Source organism: Magnolia sinica, chromosome 14 (genome assembly GCF_029962835.1).
Source record: "Magnolia sinica isolate HGM2019 chromosome 14, MsV1, whole genome shotgun sequence".
Classification (NCBI taxonomy): domain Eukaryota; kingdom Viridiplantae; phylum Streptophyta; class Magnoliopsida; order Magnoliales; family Magnoliaceae; genus Magnolia; species Magnolia sinica.
In genome coordinates, this window is record NC_080586.1 from 75,399,873 (window position 1) to 75,423,970 (window position 24,098).

Here is a 24,098-nt window from a genome sequence, read left to right on the forward strand (position 1 = left end):
TCAAGAATGTAGGTCATCAATATAACCAAGCCTTGGAGTGTAGAGGTGAATTTCCCTTTTGTTAATTGGTTGAGTTGGTCTTGCGTTCATCTCTGCATTCTGCAACAAGGAATTAAAAGTCATCAGCATAAGCCCTGTATCACAATCCACGACTCTTAATCCCACTAATTCTGGTTTGGGGCCTAGCCAATGTTAGGCCTTAGCCCAAATGAACATTAACCGGCCTAAAAGTCAAACTCCAAAATAGACGGTTTAATAGTTGAGCCATTGATTTCAGCCCAAAGCCCATCCATTTACATCTTAAGAAGGCATGTTCCAAGGCTCACTCAAGCCTTGAAAGAAAATTTTGCAAAACCTAGGTCTGGTATAATCCGGGGGGCTGTTACAAGCCTAAGATCAGCCCGATGGTGCTAGGATCAAACTTGATATAGCAGCCCAACTCCTAGCCTCCTGCAAATCCTACAACAGTTTGCTAGGGATATTGTAGGTAGTTCTTGGAAAGGAAACAGGAAACAGGACTGGAATTTCCAACTCAATGTGTTATGAGAAACAATATCCGCCGTTCCCTTATTTTTAAAAACTATGTATGATTAAATATAATGATGCTACAATCATGAATTAAATGGGCTTGTGATGAAGTATTTAAGCATGAATAGAATGGATTTGCATTGAGTGGATTTATTTCTGCCTACTGTAGCAACCAAACAACTGTTATTTTTTGTATAAGCTATGCATCCACCATCCATATAAGAATTCTTGTGTGTTTGCCAATACATATTAGCAAGAACAGAAACAACTGTAGAAACTCACATCCATTAACGGCCATCCTTAGTAGCCTCATTGGCTACTAAGAAAAAAAAAACTGTAGAAACTCACATCGTTAACGGCCATCCTTAGTAGCCTCATTTGCTCTTTGGAAACACTCCTCACCTAAAAATCATGGTACTTGGGTGAAAAACTTATAATAAAACTTCCCATGTGTGTGTGAGTTTTGATCCAATACAGTAAACCCTACTGTAAGCTGTGGTAGAATCGGCCTCTGTGGGCCCCACTGTGCGTCGCAGACATCCAAGTTGTCATCACTTGCATTTCCTGGTTTTATGCCCAGTTATTAAAAAAACTGTAACTTAGGTGTGCCGCAACATAGGAGACAGTACGTAGAGGGGACACACCGGTTGTTGGTTTATGAGTGGGCCCCGCCCTAATGTTTGGACACCATCTTCCTGTGGAGCGGGAAAATATCATGCCATTCCAAAACTCAGGTATGCCCCGCCTCGTGACCTTTTAATAGTTTTAGGCATGATTATATACTCTTGTAGATATTGTGGCCACCTAAAATTCAGATCTGACTAAATTTGGGACATCTCAGTTTTGGAGTGGATGTTAGATTTGGTTGTATGTAATACTCAACTCTATAGCTCCACTAGGATGTGTGTCAAACATCTACACTATCAATCAGATGCACCCTTCCAAGGTGGATCATGGGCTTAAAAATCAGGATAATCCATGACTTAGGTGGGACACACCACAGAACAGATGAGAACAGATGCTCACGCATTGAAACCTTCTTAATTGTTTATAGGGCTCAGTGAGAATTGGTTTAGAAATTCAGCCGATTCATTGTGTGTCCCACTTGAATGACGGATCACACAAAATTCAGGTGATTGCAAAATACAGGTGGGTCTCATCAAGTGCTTTTAAATGCTCTTGGTATGATTTCACATGGTTTTAGATGGTGCGGCACAAATGAGTTCCAGATAGGGTTGGTTTCTTGGAAATCCCATAAATTAGAGGAGACCCACCAAATGCATGGTTTGGATGTCTAACACATATCATGGTGGGGCCCAGAAAACTCGACCTTGAAGGAAACTCCCACGAGGTCACTTGTATTAATGCCTTTTTTCCTATATATACGTGTCTACATTTTTTATTTTTTTCTAACATAACTATTTAGATTTTTTTATTTTTAAATTTTTTTTTTTTTTTAAAAGAACACCTTAAGAGTTGAAAATCAATACTTCTGGCAAACAAAACACTACCAAGTTCTCAATTGCATGAGTATAGAAATGATGAAAAACATAAACTGAAGTCGAAATTTTCAAAAATTTCAGAGCTGCCTTCTACCTATGGTCCACTTAAGACGAATCCCCATTGCGAAGAGCTTGAGTTTTCTTGGGTTTCCTTGGAGCCAACTGAGTATCAGGCTCCTTCTTGACAGGTTCTTCCTTCTCAGACAAAATCAACTCAACATGACAAGGTGATGACATAGAGGGGTTAATCCTTCCATGAGCACGGTAGGTTCGGCGCCTCTGCTTCTGGGCTTGGTTCACCTGGACGTGAGAAACAAACAGCGTGTCCACATCCAAACCTTTCATGTCGGCGTTGCTCTCAGCATTCTTGAGCACGTCCAGGATGAATTTTGCGGATTTTGCAGGCCAGCGGCCCTGCCCATTTGGATGGCGGTTCTTTGCTTGGGCAGTACGGCTAACACCCCGACAAAATCGCCGGAGGGGGATGGCTTGTTTATGAGCGATTACATCCTTGAGATACCTTTTTGCCTTCACTAGGGGCAACTTTCTAATTGCATGGGCAGTCTCCCTGGTATTCTTGAAGTGAACCCTCAGATCCGATCCCCTGGCCTTGCAGGACTTGGTCGGATTCTCCGGTTCCCTCGAATACTTCACCATGGCTACTGCTGCTGCCGCGAGAGGTTTGGTGCTGCAGCTAAAATGGAGGCGAGGAGCGCGTGTCTACATTTGTGCTTCACTGGTACTGGTACCTTTTCCCTGTTATGTGTGTGCCTGCGCGCACACATATATATGAGAAATACTCCAATGCTCTTTGATCATGGTTAAGTGATAGTGCTTTTAGTTGCAATGTGACACTTGGGTGTTCTGATTGATTGATCTAGATTTTTCATTAGGTCTATCATACATTTCAATTGCTACCATGAGTGTATCACCCCGCTCTAATAATCTTAACTGTCTAATCAATAACATCTAAAATGGGTCCAGTTAGGCAATTGTAACCATGGGTCTGACTCCATAGATTAGTGGTAGACAGACTTTGTTTCAATACTGAGATCTCATGGGATTGAGTGCCTATGTGGTGTGGGTGTATGTGTGAGTGTGAGTGTGTGGTGCGGGTGTCTGTAAATAAATAAATTAAATAAAAAAATACCGCAATCCTAACCATATATGATTTGAAAACCCTAAAACTGGACTTGACCCAATGCCCGGCTGGGTTCAATCAACTTGAAGACTTGTCTGAGTCTTTAATCAACTAAATTTGATGTTTTTGTAATTTTTTTTTCTTTTTTTCTTTTTTTGAAAACTGGTTGGGCCAGGGGGCCCACCAACTTCATATGTTTTTGTAATTAACTTTATATGACTTAATGCATTTAAAGTTGTTGGAAATTTGGCACCATGTAGTTTGTCGTTACCATAACCTAATAGATGAGATTGCCTCGAGCCAATCCACGAGTTTTTTAAACTATCATTCTATGAATCCAGTGGGTTAGAAAAAGAAAAAAAGAGAAGGATAAATATAAATAATATGCCCAGTTCAATGAATGATTGCATTGTCCAATTAGTGTCATTTTTACATGGTTGCCTGTGGAAATTGTTGTTATCATAATGAGCCATTGAAATCAACTAATTAGCATGTTCAAATGATCTGATGTATGTAGGATCATTACGTTAAAGTCCCTTGATATACATTGATACATTTTCTTCTAATGGCTCGAGCTCTTAGATCAAGTGATTGTTTGACATGTTATCAAAGCAAAAGGTCAAAAGTTCGAATTCAAAAGTAGCAAATATACCACTGGAATATATTTTTAGGTTTAATGCCTTGGTATATGTGTAGCCTGACTGATTAGTGATGCAGCTTAGTTTTCATAAAATGCTATTTGCATGGTTAGGTTCACCGTAACAAATGTCATTTTTGGCTCTGTATAAAGGTCCAATTTGAAGTTACCTAAGTTAATGACCATACAAACATTCTAAGGCACACATACCTTATTAACCATTGTCCATACCACCCCTTGTGTGCAAGGAGGGGTAGTGAGAGATCCCATGTATCTGTAATACTTCCTACTTCCGATCTTTAAATGCTTTGGATTAACCACTCCCACGTTTCTCTCCATTTCATGCATATCCGCAACGGATTTTATATGTCCCATCAGCTGAAAAAAAAATAACAAACACACGAGAGACGTTCAAAGCATGGTAAGGAATTAGGACCTTAGAAGAGGCATATATATAATTAGTTACCTCTAAGAGAAATGAGTCCGGCTATTTGTCCGTTGGAGCTCTCATGAACCATGTGCACCTCTAGATCATAGCTACAATAACCATTATTCATCATGAATAAGATGAAAGAAGATAAATATCAAGTGTACTTATCTCGAAATGTAGGTCATAAGACATGCAGGTAGTACCATACCTCTTGCCATTGATGGTGTGCTCTGAAGGAGAGTGCCAGTGGCACTGTTGTAATACATATTTAATTCCATTGACGTAAATTGATCCCACCCCATTTACCCATTCCAACTGCATCCAGCAATAACAAGTATTGAGAATTAAACGAGAAATAACAACTTTTAACGTATCAAAATGTCACGCATTAATTCCCTATTTAATGAACTTCTAAAAAAATATATATATTCCCTGATATTGGAGATTTTTAGAGAACTGTTTTGTTAGATCATGGCAAACAAAGAGTTAATGTTGCATAAGCCATAACTCATTCCTGCATAATCATATGGTCCCATTGAGGCCACACTAAGAGATGGTCTAATAATCAGCTGAAGTGTCCATTTTCGGGGAGCTAGTAAGATGGGCCACAATTAGCAAATTGTTGAAAGGATGATTTCTTCATTGTCAAGAATAGTTGAACGTCCACATTAAGATCCATAAATCAATAGTTATGATCATTATTTAGTATTATTACGATGGCCTATGGAAATAACACTGACAAGATGGATGGTTGGGACCATCTGACCTTCTTCACATGTCGTGATACATGTTCATTAGGGTGACTCTAGGAAAATGCAATGGGAGAACCAAAACAAATGTTAGACAATTATATTCTAATATTACCATTATATCATGTTCCCTGTTCTTGAGCGTCATTGGATGGCTTGTAATGCCTTCTTAATCTTCCTAAATGGGACACTACTTGCACTCTTTCATGCAATAAATCGATTGGAGACTGCAGATCTCCATTCTCACACATTGCCCGCTCCTCATGTATATCTCCCCAATTTTCAGGCCCCTTGCCACTCCCTTTCACATAATCAAATTCCCTCTCATCCTCTGCACCATAAAATGAAAGGAAAAAAAAGAAGAAGAAGAAGAAGAAGAAGAAGGTTAAGACCATATATTAGAGAAACATGAAAGAGAGAAACATAAAAACAATAGATTTTATGTTGTTCTGAAAATCCATTACCAACTTCTTGTGATGTTGTTGGGGCTGAATGAAAGATAAGTAAGAAAATGAAAGCACAAAAGAAGATGAAATGGGTGCTTGTGTTCTCCATATTTCTCTATAAAAACTCAGCAAAAATCAAAATAAAAAAGAAAGAAAAAGCAAGTGGGCTTCTTCTTATTTTCTTTTTCTGTTTCTCTTTGTTTGAAAATTTTGAGGGGGAATGATAGCTTATATAGAACCAGATACTGAACTTTCTCAAGAATATCAAGTCCTATGTGTGAATAAGATGAATGATTAATACAAGTCAACCATGTTTTATATTCAAACGGTCACCAGTCAAACAAATGGCTAGGATTCACCTATGAGGTGGGCAAAAATTGTATTCTAGTTGAGATCACCTGCCATTCATTTATTTTTTTGGTGTGGCCCAGGAAATGAATTTGTGGATCTGATGTTCATGTCATTTAATTCTCGTGATACAACACGATGTTGGCACGAAGGTCCAGTTGCATGCGGCAGCACCTGATAACCACTGCTGACGGAGATTGGTTGAGGAATGTTTTCAAAGCCACCACATTTAACGCGTAGGACGTGACGTATGGGACCGGAATCATCCGTTACACCTGTGAATTCACGCAATGCGTAGAACACCCATATCTGTGGGGCCTATCATGCTGTAAATGTTAAATCTACTCGGTCGAGTACGTTCTATGCTTGAAGTTGGCTCAGATGAAAGAAAAAATATCTACATCAAAAATTTAGAGAAGCCGCATCACATGGAATAATAGGGATTGGATGCCGAGCATAGCTTTGTGTGTGGGGCCGGATAAAAAACAAAGCTATCGTGTGGCCCATAAGAGCAATTAATTTGGATTCTAATTTTTCGTCGCATTTCAAATAATGTTTCACACCTGATGGACAGAGGCGATTTAAAATATGGAACTTTTTGGACCCTAGACAGCTCGAGCATTTCATGCGCACGTGGTGAGTCAAGCTTGTTTACTAAAGCTTGAGTTGAGTTCTAGTCAAATTCGACAATGGTGTATTTCAATACTACTTGACTTGAACTTAGCTCGACCCAAAGCTCGACCTTGAGATCGGCTTGATTAATAGATTTTAATAATATTATATATATATATATATATATATATAAGATTTTTTTTTTTTTTTTTTTTTTTAAAGTTAAAACTTAAAATTTTTTACTAAAAAGCTCTACCCGACCCTATCTTTTTCCATTCCTTCATTTTTCTTTCCCTTACTGTACTAGGGTAAACTCGACTCGACTCGAGATAAACTTGACTTGACTCAAGCCACTCGTTGGATTTGAAAGTTTTGGCAAACAAGCCAAGCTTCAATGTTGAGCTCGAGCTTGAGCTTGAACTCGAGTATAGCATGGACGAGTCAAGACGACATTGGCCCATCTCGACTTGACTCGGCTCAAGGTACAGCCTTAATAAGGGCCGGCGTGGAAGGAAACGGACTGGCTACTCACCTTGCCACCAGCCCAGTGGCTGGTGGTCAGTACTCTGTGGGCCCCACCATGATGTATGTGTCTCATCCATTCGGTTCACCCATTTTTACAGATCATTTTAGGGCTTGACCCCAAAAATGAGAGGGATATAAATCTCAGGTGGACCACACCCTAGGAAAACAACAGTGATTGGATATCCACCATTAAAATCCTCCTAAGGCCCACTGTACTGTTTATTTGACATCCAATCTGTTGATTAGGTCATACAGGCCAGATGAAGGTAAAAAACAAAAAATCAGCTTGATCCAAAACTATTATTGCCCCCAAAGGTTTTTAATGGTCGATGCTCATTCAACACTTTCCTGTAACGTGGTCCATTTTAGATTGGGATATACCTCGTTTTTGGTCTTATATCATAAAATGATCTGGAAAAATACATAGACAGCATGGATGAAACACATACATCATGGTGGGGCCCACATAGCACCGACCACCAGCCATCAGCGGGTGGCAGGGGGAGTAGCCAATCCGTTCCCCACCGGGCAACGGGCAGGAGCTTTGAGTGGCTGAATTGATGTATGGATCTTATTCACATCTTACGTTCATTTTTTTATGTATCATTTTAGGACGTATTACAAAAAATGAGGCAGATCCAAGGCTCAATTGGACCACACCACGGCAAGCAGCGGTGATAATGATTGTCACCGTTGAAACTTTTCTAGGGCCCACCATTTTATAAGTTTATTTGCCATCCAACCTATTCGTAAAGTTACATGGACCTGGATGAAGATAAAACACAAATATCATCTCCATTCAAAACTACCGTAGACCCCAGAAGTTTTCAACGGTGAGAGTTTAATCCCCATTGTGTAGTCCACTTGAGCCTTGGATATGCCTAATGTTTGGTATTTAAACTAAAATGATACTAAAAAAATGGATGGACGGTGTGGATAAGACCCATACATCACGGTGGCCACTGAACTACTGCCCGTTCCCAGCTGGAGACAGGCGGGGGAAGGACGCAATCCACGTCCGTTTTCAAGGCCCATTCCAACGAGACCAACTCCAGTTTTGTTCGTTGCATCTAAACATAGGCATCTACGGTTTCTAAATCTAAACCATCCATCTAGGTGGTCCTTGTTCGAAGAACTCAATACCAACGTGCTATGCTCGTTTTCAATTTTCGAATTTTAAACGGACAGGTGCCATTTAGTTCCAATGGTTGAGCTTTTAAATGCGAAGTAACTATAAAGCAGAAGATAAGATTATTTATTTCCCTTACTATGACCATCAACATAAACGCTAACAGGATTGATGGTCTGGATTCTTCTATGATACAACCAACAACACAACTGACCTGCGACAGATAAAAAAATGTCCGTCCTTCAATGAACCAGAACTCTCCTCCCTTCGAAGAAACCCGCCAACGTCCACGAAAAATTGGTGTTTGATGTCTTTTAGTGGGTGACACTTGTCACCAACTGCCCAATCTCCTCTCAGTTTCCTGTGATTGACATTGGCCCATCTTCCCGCTCTCCTAGCAGTTTCCTGTGATTGACTGTGGCCCACCCACCACCATCACACAACGTGTCACGATCTGACTGTTCATCCTCGTTCAAAATCTAAAATCAAAATCTAGAATGATCATATTTTTCTGTTGCCTGATCTTGACTGTGGGCCACCTCATGACATCGTAATAACATTAAATTCGAGTGTGGTCAGGGTCTCAGACAGCCAATTCACGTCTGGCAAGGAAGCTGTTGGGATCTGAATGCTTGAAAAGAAAAACAATCTTGTACATCTCCCTGTACGGTACAGGCCATATATTTCTAAGACCGTCTGATTCTTGCAACTGCTCTCTGATGAATGGCCTGAAAAGTACAATCAAAGATGGATAGTCTGCATAGGAGGGAAATGCGGGGGTGCTCTCACAGCAATGTAAGTCATATAATTCTCCTAGTTTCATTAGGACACCCAGGCAATTCAATCGCTCAAGCAACCTTGTACATCTCCCTGTACGGTACAGGCCATATATTTCTAAGACCGTCTGATTCTTGCAACTGCTCTCTGATGAATGGCCTGAAAAGTACAATCGAAGATGGATAGTCTGCATAGGAGGGAAATGCTGGGGTGCTCTCACAGCAATATAAGTTATATAATTCTCCTAGTTTCATTAGGACACTCAGGCAATTCAATCGATTGACCGAAGACTGCCCACTATGCTCAACACAGATTTCATGGGAGACCATTCACATATTGGATCAATCTACAATCATGATGATATGTAGAGCGGGTCACGGACAGTTTCATGGCCAAGATGGATCAGAAAAGGCTGGGTCAACGACAGAAGTGATCTGGACCATCAAACCTTAAATCGGGCGTATCTCACAATCTGGAATAACTTATCGGGCGTAAAATATATGATTTTGAGGTAGAACGAGCTACTTTAGCCACCCAACCCTGCTATGCCGGGTTGCACAAGCCGGATTTGCAAAATACTGCCAAATCGATGGTGTTTTCCCTATTTTAATTCCGTTTTTAGTATAAATAGTAAGTTTTAGTTTGATTATAACTCTTTATCCATTGGGCTTTAAGAGTTGCACCCAACGCAAAAAGTGCTTAGAATAATTAGGAGAACAGTTTGGTGAAGCCAAATGGGACACTTTCTATTTTTGGCTGAAAACCTTGCACACTAGTAGACATTACGACCATCTATAAATAATAAGTTTACTATTTATAGTAAGTTGTGAATTTTATGAGTTTTAGTTATACTTTGCTTCTGATTTCTCTCACATTGCTTGGTATCCTTATTTAAAGGATTGTGAACTCGTTTATTTCATTCATCAATCAATTTCAAATTTTATAGAATTTATCTTCTATTTTCTTGTTCTTTTCCTCGTGGATTCGAGGAGTCTCTATGAGGAGTCCAGAGAAGCTCCATGGATTCGGAGTAGTTATCCCCATGAGGAAGACGGTGCTTGACCTCACGTCCTCCCCTGTGTCACATAGCAAACTAATTACCGGCCTCTAATATGGCTGTTTTTTTTTTTTTTTTTTCCATAAATCTTGGAAATTTACAGCCTTTCAGAAGTGTCCCAACAAAAAGGGAGAGGACAACTCCTATCATATGAACCTAACTGCACAAAAAAAAAACCCCCCGAGCTAACCGATAAATGAAAACCAAAGACGCCAAGCGAGCTCAAGTCAAAGCTGCAAGGACGCTCCATTAGGTGTTCCTAATGGTCCCCAGCCCAGCACAATCCATGGCTAGAGCGCCCCGAACCAACTTCGGAAGGGCGGGCCTGGAAACATACATTCTATTTGGACTTCCTTCGCTAGCCAGTGTAGCCAAAGCATCTGCCACTAAGTTTCCTTCTCGGAAGATGTGTCTGAAAGAAAGGTTGAGGGGCCTACAAAATTGCTGGATTGCTCCCAACTTGTACCAGATGTTCCAAGAAGAAAGGTTGCTCCCACCTACCACCTTGTACCAGATGTTCCAAGATGTTCCAAGAAAGGTTGAGAGGCCTAATATGAATGGTTAAGATCATTTACATAAAAATAGGTCCAATCAACAATTTGATCAATATATTTGTTGCAGATCATCACAGATTGCTTATGATTCTAAAGGACTACTTATATATATATATATATATATATATATATATTGAGAATCCTGACCATGGAGAATCAAGGATGGATAAGATCATCTTATTAAAGTTGTATAGTATCTCACAAAATGTGTTGTGGACTTAATACACGGTCTAGATCAATCAAGTGGACTGTCCAAGTAGTCAGATCCAAAGGGGAGCAGTATACCATATAGTACTTTGATTGCACGAGTGTTGGATCTAGTGCTTGGAAAACCAAATGCTATAATCAATTAATCGTGCATGCTCATATGATTAAGGCGATCTCAGCCGTAGATCATGATTAGCAAAGACATCATCAGTAACGAGGGATGGGATCAGAAGAGCCTACGGACATAGTTGTGAATCTCAACGACCGAAGAGATAGAATAGAGGTTGATCCTTACCTCCACGGAGGATGGAAACAAGCTCGAAATCACCACCACGATTTCACAACCAGCCTCTTCGGGGGTAATATCCATTTTCACTACCTTTTGTTTTTCAAAAGGAGGGTCATGCCCCTGAATATCTGATAATATGAACAAACGATGTACAAGCTAGATTTCAGGTGAGCTCCACACAAAACATTGGGCCTCAACTATCATATTGGCTAATCAAAAAAACAAAACATGTGGAAAAAAAAAAGCCAAAAAAAATATAATAATAACTCACGCAGTCTGAAATCTGGAAGAACAGAGGAAGCTTGAAGCAAGCCACGGAAAGCAGTAATGTTAGATATGCAAGCTACCCCATAAACGAGTGAATATAGGGAGATTCTCATGCAGTTAGAAGACTGGAAGACCAGATGGTGCTTGGAGCAAGCCAAGGAATGCAGCAATGCTGGATATGTAAGCTGCCCCAGAAGCTGACTTATCCAATTTCCCTTTTTGATTTTCTAGATCGATGAAGAGACCTAAATCCTACTCTATCCATGGTCAAGAGGCCCTGAATTTCTTGTGGAAAGTCTAAGTTATTAGAATAAATCTTATTGGGGCATCCGTAACTAGCCCTCTTGGCTAAAGCATTAGCCACTGATTTACCCTCCCGCAAAGTGTGGGCAAAAGAAAGGCGAAGGAGCTGTCGCTTCTCAAGAATAGGACCCACATACTGCCAAATGTTCCAGGGGCGATTATTAGAACCAGAAGAGACAACCCCTGCTATGATGCGCGAATCGGTTTCTATTATAATGTTGTATAAACCCATTTCGCTACAAATTAAAATACCATCCAACATGGCCCTTACTTCAACTATAGTGTTGGAGGTTTGCGCGTATATATTGTGAAATGCAAAAATAATGTGGCCTTGATTGCTATAACACCCGGCCCAAATCGTAACAGTGTCCTGAGGTGCCCACGTGCGAATTGGCGTAAGACCGTATGAATTAATCGCACGTGCGGATATATTACTGGTAAATTAATCCAAATTGAGCCTCTATTATGATACAATCCAATTACATTCGGGCAGAGCTCGAGCCATAGAGCCAGTTAGTCCAATAGTACTTGGATGCTGCCTGTACGAGTCGTGCACCGCCCGAGGTAGGACAAAAATTTCTGAAACTTGGGGAGGCCAGGGGCCTCACTGGGCTTGTGGTCCAACGCGAATGTCAGGCTCGGTCGATGCCTAGATATGGACAAATCGTGCAGTCCAGTCGATACCTGAAAACAGCAAGTCGCCCCACTTGGGAATAAATAGCTGGAATTTTAAATCAATTGGCCCCGTTACTTGAGTCAATAAATCTAGGCATTTCAGCAGTCAGATCTCTTTTAAATTTATACTGAAGGCTAGAAATATTTTCCTACACTCGCCCAAAAATATTTTCCTACACTTGCCCACAAAACCTGACCCTTGATCGAGGATTTGTGACCGTTGATCTCAAATCGAGCCATTGTGATAAAACCTTGCATCCGTTTGCAATCGAACTTTACCTAGCCCTTCATTAGACCATGGGGCACTTGTTCCAAAAATTAGATGGGCCAGCGGGCCATCAAGGCAGCCCCAACAGCCAGATATGAGCCCCACAAGGTTGTTAGAAGTAATTAATGACGCATAGGGCCAAATGATTTAATTTCAAGGTATTTAATACTTAAACCTCTCTCACTCCCACAAAATTGAGTAGCTGAGAGAGGGAGAGGAAGAGAGAGGAGAGAGAGAAAAAGGAGAGAGAGAGAGAGAGAGAGAGAGAGAGAGAGAGAGAGTGGTGTGTGGTGCTTGTGGTGCTTGGGGACTGAAATTCCCTGCACCTACGCCCCTATATTGCCGAGAATTCTGGCGTGATCGCCGTAGGAACAAACCCCATCTAGTCCAAGGTAAGATTCAGACTCCAATCCATCCCTCTCTAGCCTCTAGCCACATGCATGCACCTTACCACAGCTCAATGTAATGCAGAGCCTCGGCATGTCGAGTTTGCGGACCCGGCGACTTTAGGATGATTGCAAGGGTTTCCGGTCAACAATAGTTTTGGACCATTACCTTTAGGTGGCCGATTATCATGCCTAATGTACATTGTAGTAAATGTGTATAGTGTATTATCTTGTATGTTGCTGGATTTTGGGACTGCTTGATTTAGACTATAGACTTAGGATTTCCCAAAAATTGTGGGAAGGGGTTTAGGCCCCGAACTCCCCCGAATGTATGGAATATTGGCTTACATGTTTGATTAGGGTGTAAGCATTTAATTTTCCTAAATGTCGTTGAACTATTGTTGAACCTTATTGCATGTAAAATATGGTAGGCATAGAAGGAGTGAATCGTTGTCAAATTATTGAATTGTTGAATTAGTTGCACTTGATTCCCGCTACATCGCTGAATTATATGATTCATGCCGGTATATGTGAAATTTAATTGTTGTGAATGGGTGTATGACTGTCCATCTTGTTAAACTGTTGGAATATGTTGAACATGATCCTCATGGTTTGGTGGAGATTGGTATATTACTGTCCATATGCCTAGAATGTTGAATTATGCTTGTCATTTGCAAAATTATTCCTGAATTTATTGAATATATGTTATCTTTCTATGAACATGTCCCCTCATGGATTGGCTGATCAATTGGAATTATCTGGGCAATCTTCATTAGATCTGCCCACGGGTAAGTCTGGCCCGACTAGTTAAACCATAAATTGTCGGCTGTAATTGGACTACACGAGACGCCGTTCTCAGGCTGTTCAGTCTATGGTTCAGTTAGTATGGGCATATTAGCTCATAAATTAGTCATCCTTGTATGTTAACCATGGTTGTACATGCCTGTATGAACCCGAGGTACCCTGAGACCCTTGCGCCCATTATTAATTATAATTTACAACCCACCAGACTCATGAGCCGGGGATGGTGGTATGGGACACTATACCCATGTTGTCGGCCTGCGCTGGGGTGACGAGCCTCGCCATAGTGACCAGTGAGCACCATGACTCGTGAGATAGGGATGGTAGTATAGGACACTGTGCTCGTACTGTCGGCCTACGCTGGGGTGACAACCTCCTCATACTGACCGCGAGTAGGACTTAAAGTCCCAACTACTTTCGTCTGATCTTAAAAACTATGGGATTGACGAACCCATGAGGGCTAAGGATCGCGAGAGTCATATGACCACGGCCATCGAGCCGCGCGATCAGATTAGGGCAATGTTTTTGACAAGGTATTCCGGTTTTCCCAACCTACTTGATGAATGAACCTAAATAATCAACATGATTAACATTTACATGTCATTGCATTATTTATTGTGGCGATTCAGCAGTCGAGGTCTCACTGAGGGAGTGTTGGTCATTACGATCAATAGACGTTGTCGCTTGAGGGAGTGTTGGTGGTGAGGGGCATGCATCATCTCATTAAACCATGCATTGCATTAACTAAGAGTACCTAGGATTCTATGACATATGTTGTTCACTAAATTTACTCTTATGCATGATAATTTATGTAACCTATCACTAATGGTACTACTGAGTTAGCTACTCACTCCTACTTTGGGATGGTGTTCTAAAACACCAGCCAGAATCTGGCATAGATGCAGGAACACTGGAGTGGGACGCGCTATAAGATGTCGGTGTGAACGAGAAAGAGGAGCGGACATACTTCTAGACTTTTGACGGACCTTACTAGTTCGGTGGATGACTGCGGGGTTGGGTCAGGGCCCTAATCTTTTTGGAGAGTGATGTGAGGAAGGGACTGCGTCCCTGATAGATGACATTTTGGATATTTGGATTAATGTTGGATATTTTATTTTATTAGTAACACTTGAACTTTCTAAATGGTTTACATTTTAAGTTATGCTTGGTTTAATTCCCCATTACCCATAGAATACCTAATGTTCATATGCATTTGAGGCCCATTAGGGCACACGTAGCACTCGAAAATTTGGGAGCCGAGTTCCTACTCGACCCCTGAAATTCAGGGCATCACAGTGGCCCTTACAAACTCCTCCACCACCACCTAAGCTTGGATTTCCTTTCGAGGAACCATCCACATTTAACTTCAATCTGCCCAAGGTCAGTCTCATCCATTTGATAATCTTCACAGGTTCCTTTGTTGTAGAGCAGATGATCGATAGGCCTAAGGTCTTTAGCCTTGTCGATTCTAGCAATGAGTTTCTATTCAATATCAGCATACCACTCCCCACTTTGTATAGCTATGAAGGAATCTTTGTAGTAACACGAGTTGTGCTGAAGGGGATGCCTTCATATCGAGCTGCATTACAATCCAACCATATCTCCCAAAGAACAAATATTGGGGCTAAACCCCTAAGGTCAAGCCATCTAGAGGCCCGACTGCCCAGGCTAAACCACAGGCTGATCCGCCTGTCGATTGATAGATTAAGCCAAATTTGCCACCTCCCAAATGAGCCAATTCATCGAAATAGAAAACATTCACATCCCTACCTTCCACATCTCAGGCAGACCAAGGGGTTTTGCATTTATCATATTCTTTTCTCTAGACAGTGCGTGTATGACCATGAATAAGATGAATGACTACAAGCTGGGAAGCAGGACAATAGTTGTGAATGAGGCTCACGAGAGAGTGACAACCAAAAATTTAGATGCCAACGCCATGAAAGCTAATTGACAACTTCCGGCTTTCAAAAAGATGGATAAACCATCTTCGGGTCTTGATGAGTGTTTTTCCTGATGTCTCCAGCCTTCACCCCACTCCGATGATTCTGAAGCGAGACTTGAGAGTAGGATTTACAATTATGTAGTTGCAGTGTGTTTTGGTTGGGCTGCAGCTCCAACCATGCCGCGACAGCATTCTCTTTAGGTGCCTAAATGATTACTGATAGGAGGAGGAAAGAGCCAGCATACGCCTTGATAGGGGAGATGCCGAATCCGGAACTCGATGCATCTCATCTTCTTGAGGCTATTTGATCGTCTCCTTTTAACGCCTCAAAGGTAGACATTGTTAGGGTTTCGGATAAGGCTTTCATGCTCTCATTGCACTTCCGGAAAGAGGTCGTAGCCTTTCAGAGGGATATATTCTCCTACATATTTGGGTTGGTTGGCTAAAGTAGCTCGTCCTAACCCAAAATCATATATGGTACATTGAGTAACTCATTCCAGTTTCAAGATATGCCTATTTTAAGGTTCTAACGGTCTTGGTGACTTCCGCCTCCGATCAGACCTTCTTTGGTCCTCCTTAGACATGAAAGTGTCCGCGACCTGCTCTACATCAGTCCCCTTCACTTCAAAAGAACTCATCATCGACTTCTCGTGCTGCTTCGGTTCTTGATACTTGGTCAGGTACGCCGTAACGATACCCAGATCAAAAGTTATGATTAATTTATGGTCCACCTTCTTTTGGTCTAACCATGCTAGGAATGTATCTGTGCCACGTCCTACATTAACCATCGACATAAACGCTAACAAGATTGATGGTCTGTATTCTTCTATGATACAACCAACAATACAATAGACCTGTGATAGATCATAAAATGCTGGTCTTTCAATGAACCAAAACTCTCCTCCGTTGGAAGAAACCCGCCCATGTTCACGAAAAATTGGTGCTTGATATTTGAGTGGGTGGCATTTGTCACCATCTGCTCAATGAACTGCATTAAAGTCAATCTTCTGGCTCTCCTTGCAGGTTTCTATGATTGACGTTGGCACATCTTCCTACTCTCCTTGTAGTTTTCTATGATTGACACTTTCATGTGGATGGACCAAAGAAGGCTCGATCAGAGGTGGAAGTGATCGGACTGTGATGAGAACATTAAAACAGGTGTATCTCGCAAACCGTAATGAGGTATTTGATGTACCATATATGATTTTGGATAGGAGAAGCTATTTTAGCCACCCAACCCTGCTATGACAGGTTGCCCACGCCAAATTTGCAAGATTCCATCAGGTTAACAGTCGAAAATCTAATTTATTTCCATTTTTACTATTTATAATAAGTTTTAGTTCAATCATAACTTTTGATTCATTGAGCTTTAGGAGTTGTGTCCAACATGAAAAGTGCTTAGAAAATTTAAGAGAATAATATGGTTAAGCCAAATAAGATGCTTACTATTTTTGGCTGAAAACCAAGAGGTCTAGTGGAAATCATGACTGTCTATAAATAGTAAGTTACTATTTATAGTAAGTCACGATTTTAGAGAATTTAGTTGTAGTTTGATTTCAAAACTTCTTCCTAGGGTTCATATCACTATTCAAGGGATTGTAAACTTATTTTTTTTTTATTAATAAGTTTATTTTGAATTTTATTAGAATTTATTTCTATTTTCTATCTCTCATGGATTTGAGGAATCTCTCCGAGGGGTATAAATAAGCTCCGTGTATTTGGAGTAACTATCCCTTGAGGAAGACGGTGCTCGACCTCATCATGTCTATCCCAAAGTCAAATCCGCTTGAGCAACAGCACATCCTTGGTATCAACCCTTCCACAAACCCAATGTAATTTGTGCATACCCACGCAAGATGCACACCAATTTTAACACAGAGATGGATGTGATGAGGTCGATCACCATCTTCCTCAAGGGGATAACTACTCCAAATTCACGGAGCTTCTCTAGACTCCTCATAGAAATTCCTCAAATCCACGAGGAAAGAAAATAGAAATAAATTCTAAGAAATTCAATTTTTGATTGATAAATGATAAAAATGAATTTACAATCCTTTACAGAGTGATACGAAAATTAGGAAGAAGTTTCAAAATCAAATTCCCTAAAATTCATAACTTACTATAAATAGCAAACATACTATTTATAGATGGTCATGATTCCTACTAGACTTCATGCTTTTGGTAAAAAATATTGAGTGTCCTATTTGGCCTAACCACATTGTTCTCCTAAATTTCTAAGCCCTTTTCATGTTGGGCACAACTCCTAAAGTTAAAAGGATAAAGAGTTATGTTCGAATTAAAACTTACAATAAGTAATAAAAATGAAATTAAAAAGAATTTTCAACCATCGATCTAATGGAATCTCACAAATTTGGTGTTGGCAACCCGGCGTAATGGGGTTGAGAGGCTAAAGTATCTTCTCCTACTCCAAAATTATATATGGTATGTCAAATAACTTATTCTAGTTTGCGAGATATGCCTGTTTCGGGGTTCAGACCGCCCTGAACACTTCCACCTCCGATTGGACTTTCTCATGTCCAAGATGGACATGAAAGGGTTTGTGACCGGTTCTACATCCAATTCAATGCTTTTTTCAAGAAACGGATTGGCTACTCCCCGTGACACCAGCCAATGGTTGGTGGTCGGTGCTATGTGGGCCCCACCATGATGTATGTGTTTCATCCTTGTCATCCATCTAGTTTTACATATCATTTTACGATATTAGTCTAAAAATGAGGTATATCCAAATCTCAAGTAGACCACGTGACAAGAAACAGTGTTGAATGAGGATCGACCATTAAAAACATTCCGAGGGCCATAAAAGTTTTGGATCAAGCTGATCTTTGTTTTTTCTCTTCAACTGTACCTATATGACCTAATCAACAGATTGGATGTCAAATAAACAGTATAGTGGGCCTTAGGAGGATTTTAATGGTTGATATCCAATCACTATTGTTTTCATGTGGTGTGGTCCACCTGAGATTTATATCCCTCTCATTTTTGGGATCAAGCAATAAAATAATCTGTAAAATTGGATGAACGGAATGGATGAAACACATACATCATGGTGGGGCCCACAGAGCATCGACCATCAGCCACGGAGCTGGTGTCAGGGGGAGTGGCCAATCCTGCTCCCCTTTTTCATCGTTTCACCCACTTTTACGATGGTTCACGCTACTTTAAAAATGATACGGCACTTTAATTAACCGTACACACGGTAACATGTGGAATAATCCAGACTGCTGATGTCATTGATGGAATCAGCAATGACACCTGGTTAATGGACAATATATATAAGTAACAAATCCCATTAAAAGGTTCTATCTACCAACTCATTTTGGTCATAACCTTACCTTTTTTATCAATTAATTATTCAGTGGTTAGGAAATGCTTAATAAACACTCCACAGAATTATATTAAAAAAAATTTTAAAAATTTAAATAATAATTAAAATAAAAAAAAAATAAAAAATAAAAAAAAAGGAAGAAGAAGAAAAGAAGAAAGTCAATTTATCAGTAAAAATTTTAATGAATATAATGAACGTTTGTATGTGTATCTAGACATGAACATCGATGGATACATAATAGCTCAAATCCAAAACTATGCTTGTCCACGTAGGTCATGAACGAACGTCATCGGGCCTTGGTCGGTAAAGGTGTATCGCACGTTTGTTGATTGCTTGTGTGGGTCTCGCATTCCTCTCAAAATCCTGACAAAAACAAGTGAAATCAGACAAAGTCATGCATGCAATGGGGACATTCTAGGCATTGTGCTACATGCAACATGGGGTATCTAGCATTATCAGTAGCAGTAACTCACATCATTAACGGCCCTCCTTAGTAATCTCACTTGTTCTCTGGAAACAGTCCTAATCTGCAGTCATGAGCATGAATGAAATTAAAAACATGTCAAAAGCAGAAAAGGAAAAAATAAAAAATAAAAATAAAAATACTGACTGATATGGGTTTTGACAGACTGTGGGGGGCTGCCTCACAGGTCTCATTAACACCATCAGATGGGATAGGTGTTATCAATCTAGGCCATTCATTAGGTACTACTTGCTGTACAATGCCATATATAAGAAAAGTGAGGGAAGTACATTAAGCAAATGAGTCACACATGCACATTGAATTTAGACTATTGGACATGTTTCTAACCACTTTTTTTTTTTTTTTTCTCATTTTCTTTGTCAGGGCATATGTTCACAATGTTCGTTACCTGATGAATGGCCTGGATCTCTCATAAGTGTGTCTAAAAAAAACCTGGCATAGGGTCTAAAGAGCAGACCTTCTTGATAATCGTCCAGAGGACTCCTTGAGTGCAGGGTGGAACGGTGAGAGAGCCAATGTATCTGTGATACATTGTACTCCCTATCTTCAGATGCCTCGGGTCAATCACACCTACTTGTCTCTCTCCTTCATGGGTGTCAGCAATTGCTTCTATATGTTTCATCAGCTGAAATAATAATTCAAAAAGCATGAGAGAAAGAGAGAGAGACTTTTTATAGACCTTCGTAAATCATATTTCAAATTTTCAAAAAAGGGAACTCGATTCTCTGGTCAGCCCGATTAGTTGACTTAGAGACTCCAGGGCACCTATGTTTCCACATCATTTACATGGGTATTTGTCCACTTCATTTACATAGGTATTTACACCCAGATCCATAGCTCAACTGGCAGACTAAGTGGAGATACCTCGTTTCAACACTTGAGGTCTTGGTATCTATCCTTAGTGGAGGTGGCTAACATAGAGTGTGTGTACTAACATGGGTGTGTACTAACAAGCTAGCTAAACCACCCTCCCCCCCCCAAAAGAAAAAAAAGGTATTTGTACTTATTTGACAAGTAAACGTTTTCACACCGATCCATTCACATATGTAAATGGTTCATAACATTTTCACATTCCAACCAATGACAAAACACTTTTTTATATTCCCAATATGGACAGTCCATTTCTCAAGTCACTATATTGGATGGTTATTTCATTCCATTGGGAGAATAGGAAATCAAGGTGGGCCCTATAAGATGGAGGGTCCGTGTCAATGTTTAGACCTGTCTAGTATATTTAATATGGACTGTCCATTTCCCAACCCACTTAATTTAGCGTTCGGCTCATTTAATCATTGTGTTTTCAACAATTGGAGGCCCCATGTGATGGGACGAATGGTCAACAAAAAAAGCTTGCACCTTTCTAACATATACTCAGTTTGGACAGTCCAATTCATCAAACCACTTACTGGATAGTTAGGATATCAGATAAAAGTGATCTAAGAGGATGGGCAATCAAGGGTAGGCCCCACATGATGGACAATCTACATCAATACTTAGACCTCTCAAGTATACTCAATATGCACAATCCATTTCCTTAAATACTAACCTAATGGTTAGGCTTATCCCATCAAGGTGATTTAAGAGGGGATCAGCAATTAATTAAAGGTGGATCCCACATGATGGATGGTGCACATCAATGCCTAAACCAAACACGAATAGCTTTGTTACTCCTAAAATCACATTACAAAAATTTTGGCCGGTACCCAGTAAAAAGGCAACGATCTGCCTATCATATGAGCTCAAAATAAGCGCCATACATCAACAATGAGGAAGAAAAAAAAGAAAAAACCCAAGCGACCCTTAAAAGGCCATATATCAATGCTTCGACCTCAATACTATACCCATTGTCGATTATGATCTATTTTACCAAACTACTAATAAGATGATTAAGATCATCTTATCAAAGTGATTTGAAAAGGGAGGGCAATCAAAGGTGGTCTCACATAATGGACAATTCATATCAATACTTATCCAATCTAGACCATTCATTTCCCAAAAATCTATTTTCAGAGGTAGAATCATCTGACCAATGTGATTTGAGGGTATGAGCAATCAACTATAAGCCTACATGATAAACCATCAACATCAATGCTTAGACCTCTCTAAAATCAATATGAACTGTCCATTACTTAACCAACTAGCCGAATCGGTTTTTTTTTTTTTTGCTATCCAATGGTTAGGAGCATCTGATCAAAGTGATTTTAAAAGGATGGGCAATCAAAAGTGAACCCTACATGATTGATGTTCCATATCAGTACTTTTTGTTGGGCTGAACAGAAGAAAGGACTATTTGCATGCATCCTTTATAGTCATATACCTCTGAGAGAAAGGTGTCCGGCCGACCAATTTTATACATAATTCCAATAACAGCGATCTTTCCATCCGAGCTCTCGTGAACCATGTGCATCTCTAAGTCATACCTGTTATCATCACACGAAACCCTTTAGTTGTCTTTTCTTGCACAGTAAGTTTGACTGACAGAGACACAGTAAAAAGGCTACATTCTTTCATTAAAGAGGTTTTCTGCTGTGCATCAATATACTGTTGTCAGGACATGGAGGGCCTAGGTCTGCTAGATCTGGGTCATGTACCTACCATCAAAACCATTAATATGATGGGCTTTATTGCAGATGCCAAACCAAAAAAATATTAAAAGTATTTCAACGTTTTAATTATTTTTAACTGATCATATGAATCTTTCTCTGGCTGTTTTCTTATGAGCCATTCATTGAAAGTTTAGGCTAAGAATTTTGAGACAGCTGCCATCAGCTGTGCATCCATCAGCGTCTTAAGGCAAACATCTTTATTGAAAGGGACTACACTAGGGTGACAGCTCACCACCAATATCTATTAGAAATGTTGTGACTCTTTTTTTTTGTTATTATTATTATTATTATTATTATTATCATCATCATCATCCACAGTAAATATTATGCCATACATGAAGGGAAATCTGAACCATTCTAACTGTGGGTCACTTTCCTGATGGCCGATAACACAGTAATTCCATTCAAGCATTTAGAACACTGATTATCTTACTTTAACCATCCATTTGATAGCCAATAATTGGATAGATGTGATGGTCCAACCATTTTTATGTGGAGGCTATGCTCCTCTTCATTGACATGTCTAACTGCGATTTGTACTGTAGATGGAGAGACTGGATCCACGACAAAGATTTATAGGTTGATCTTGACCTACAATTTGATGTAGGGTTCCCATCATGATTTTTTCAAAACATCCAATCCATTCATCAGGTTTGTGTCAACATTTTCTGAACAACAACCAAAAATAGGCCGTTCCAAAACTCTGTTGAGCACAGCATGTAAAATTATGCCCAAAACTAAAGCAGCATCTACAATTCACAAGCCCACATGAGACCCATATGCGTCCTGAGTCCCGAGCGAGACAAATGGACTTCTTGGTCGGGATGAATTTCTTAAGAACTACTGGTGTGTGTGTGTGTGTGTGTGTGTGTGTGTGAGAGAGAGAGAGAGAGAGAGAGAGAGAGAGAGAGAGAGAGTCTCACCTCCTACCCTGGATTGTATGCTCAGAAGGTGAGTGCCAATGAAATTGATGGAGCCAATATTGAGTTCCATTGATGTGAATGGATCCTGCACTGTCCACCCACTTCAACTGCATTCATAAATCACATACATTAGGATTTGTGGTATCCCAAATGGCAGATTCCTCTCATGTATTTTTTTTTAAAGATACGAGATATTAACATACAATCACATTCACTATCTTTAGCTAATCTCATGCAAAGGATCGATTCTTATTTGTTTGTGTTTTGAGTAAAAGTCCTCTCACATTTTGCAAATGGGTTTCATCATAAATCTCCTCTAAATAACTTGTATAACCCACCTTTCAAAAAAAAAAACAATTTAACACAAGCCATCTTTATCAAACTACATGTGAGCCCACCTAAAGGGTGAATCAGGGCTGATTTTAGCCTTAGGGGATCCTAATGGTGGGACCAACCATTTAAATGGGTTGGATGTCTTGCAAACATGATAGGATGAAAAATGTTTGTTGGGTGAATGGTAAATTAGAAATCCAACCAAATGGATATGAAAAAAAGAAAAAAAGAACATTTTCTCTTACCATTATATCATGGCCCCTATTCTTTAGAATTGCATTTGTGGGTTTATAACTCCTTTTCAGTTTGCCTAAATCAGGCACCACTTGCACCCTTTCATCCAACAAATCTATGGGAGATTGCATATCGCCATTCTTACACAATTCCCACTCTGTATTTAACTCTCCCCAATGTTCAGGTCCATGTCCACTCCCTTCAAGGTAATTAAACTCCCTCTCATCCTCTGTGACATATATCAAAAGGATTAGAACTCAAACAAACACGTAGAACAATAAGAAAATTAGAAGAAAAATAATAAGAACAGGTATAAGAAGAATAATCCTAGAGAAATTTTTTTGGTTTAGTATATGTTTGGTTGCACCAAATATCATGATATTTTTCACCAAATTAGACTGATTGATCATAAAATATCATGATGTGTGGTGCAACCAAACACACTCTTAGACTATCACTTACCAACTTCTTGTGATGTTGTTGTGCGTGAATGAAAGGGAAGGATGGAAAGGAAAGCGAACAACAAGATGGAATTCCTTGGATTATTCATTTTTATTTTTTTTTCCCCCTCCCAATGACCTGAAAAAAGAGGAAGA

The 24,098-nt window shown here is 39.9% G+C and overlaps 1 protein-coding gene and 1 pseudogene across 1 annotated transcript; both read right to left on the reverse strand.

Annotated features, from left to right (window-relative positions):
* On the reverse strand, positions 1 to 24,098 carry LOC131225022 (uncharacterized; annotated as a pseudogene).
* LOC131226238 (large ribosomal subunit protein uL22y-like) lies at positions 2,119 to 2,739 on the reverse strand. Its single transcript, XM_058222020.1, has one exon. The coding sequence runs from the start codon at positions 2,685 to 2,687 to the stop codon at positions 2,136 to 2,138; it is 552 nt and encodes a 183-aa protein (XP_058078003.1). The 5' UTR covers positions 2,688 to 2,739; the 3' UTR covers positions 2,119 to 2,135.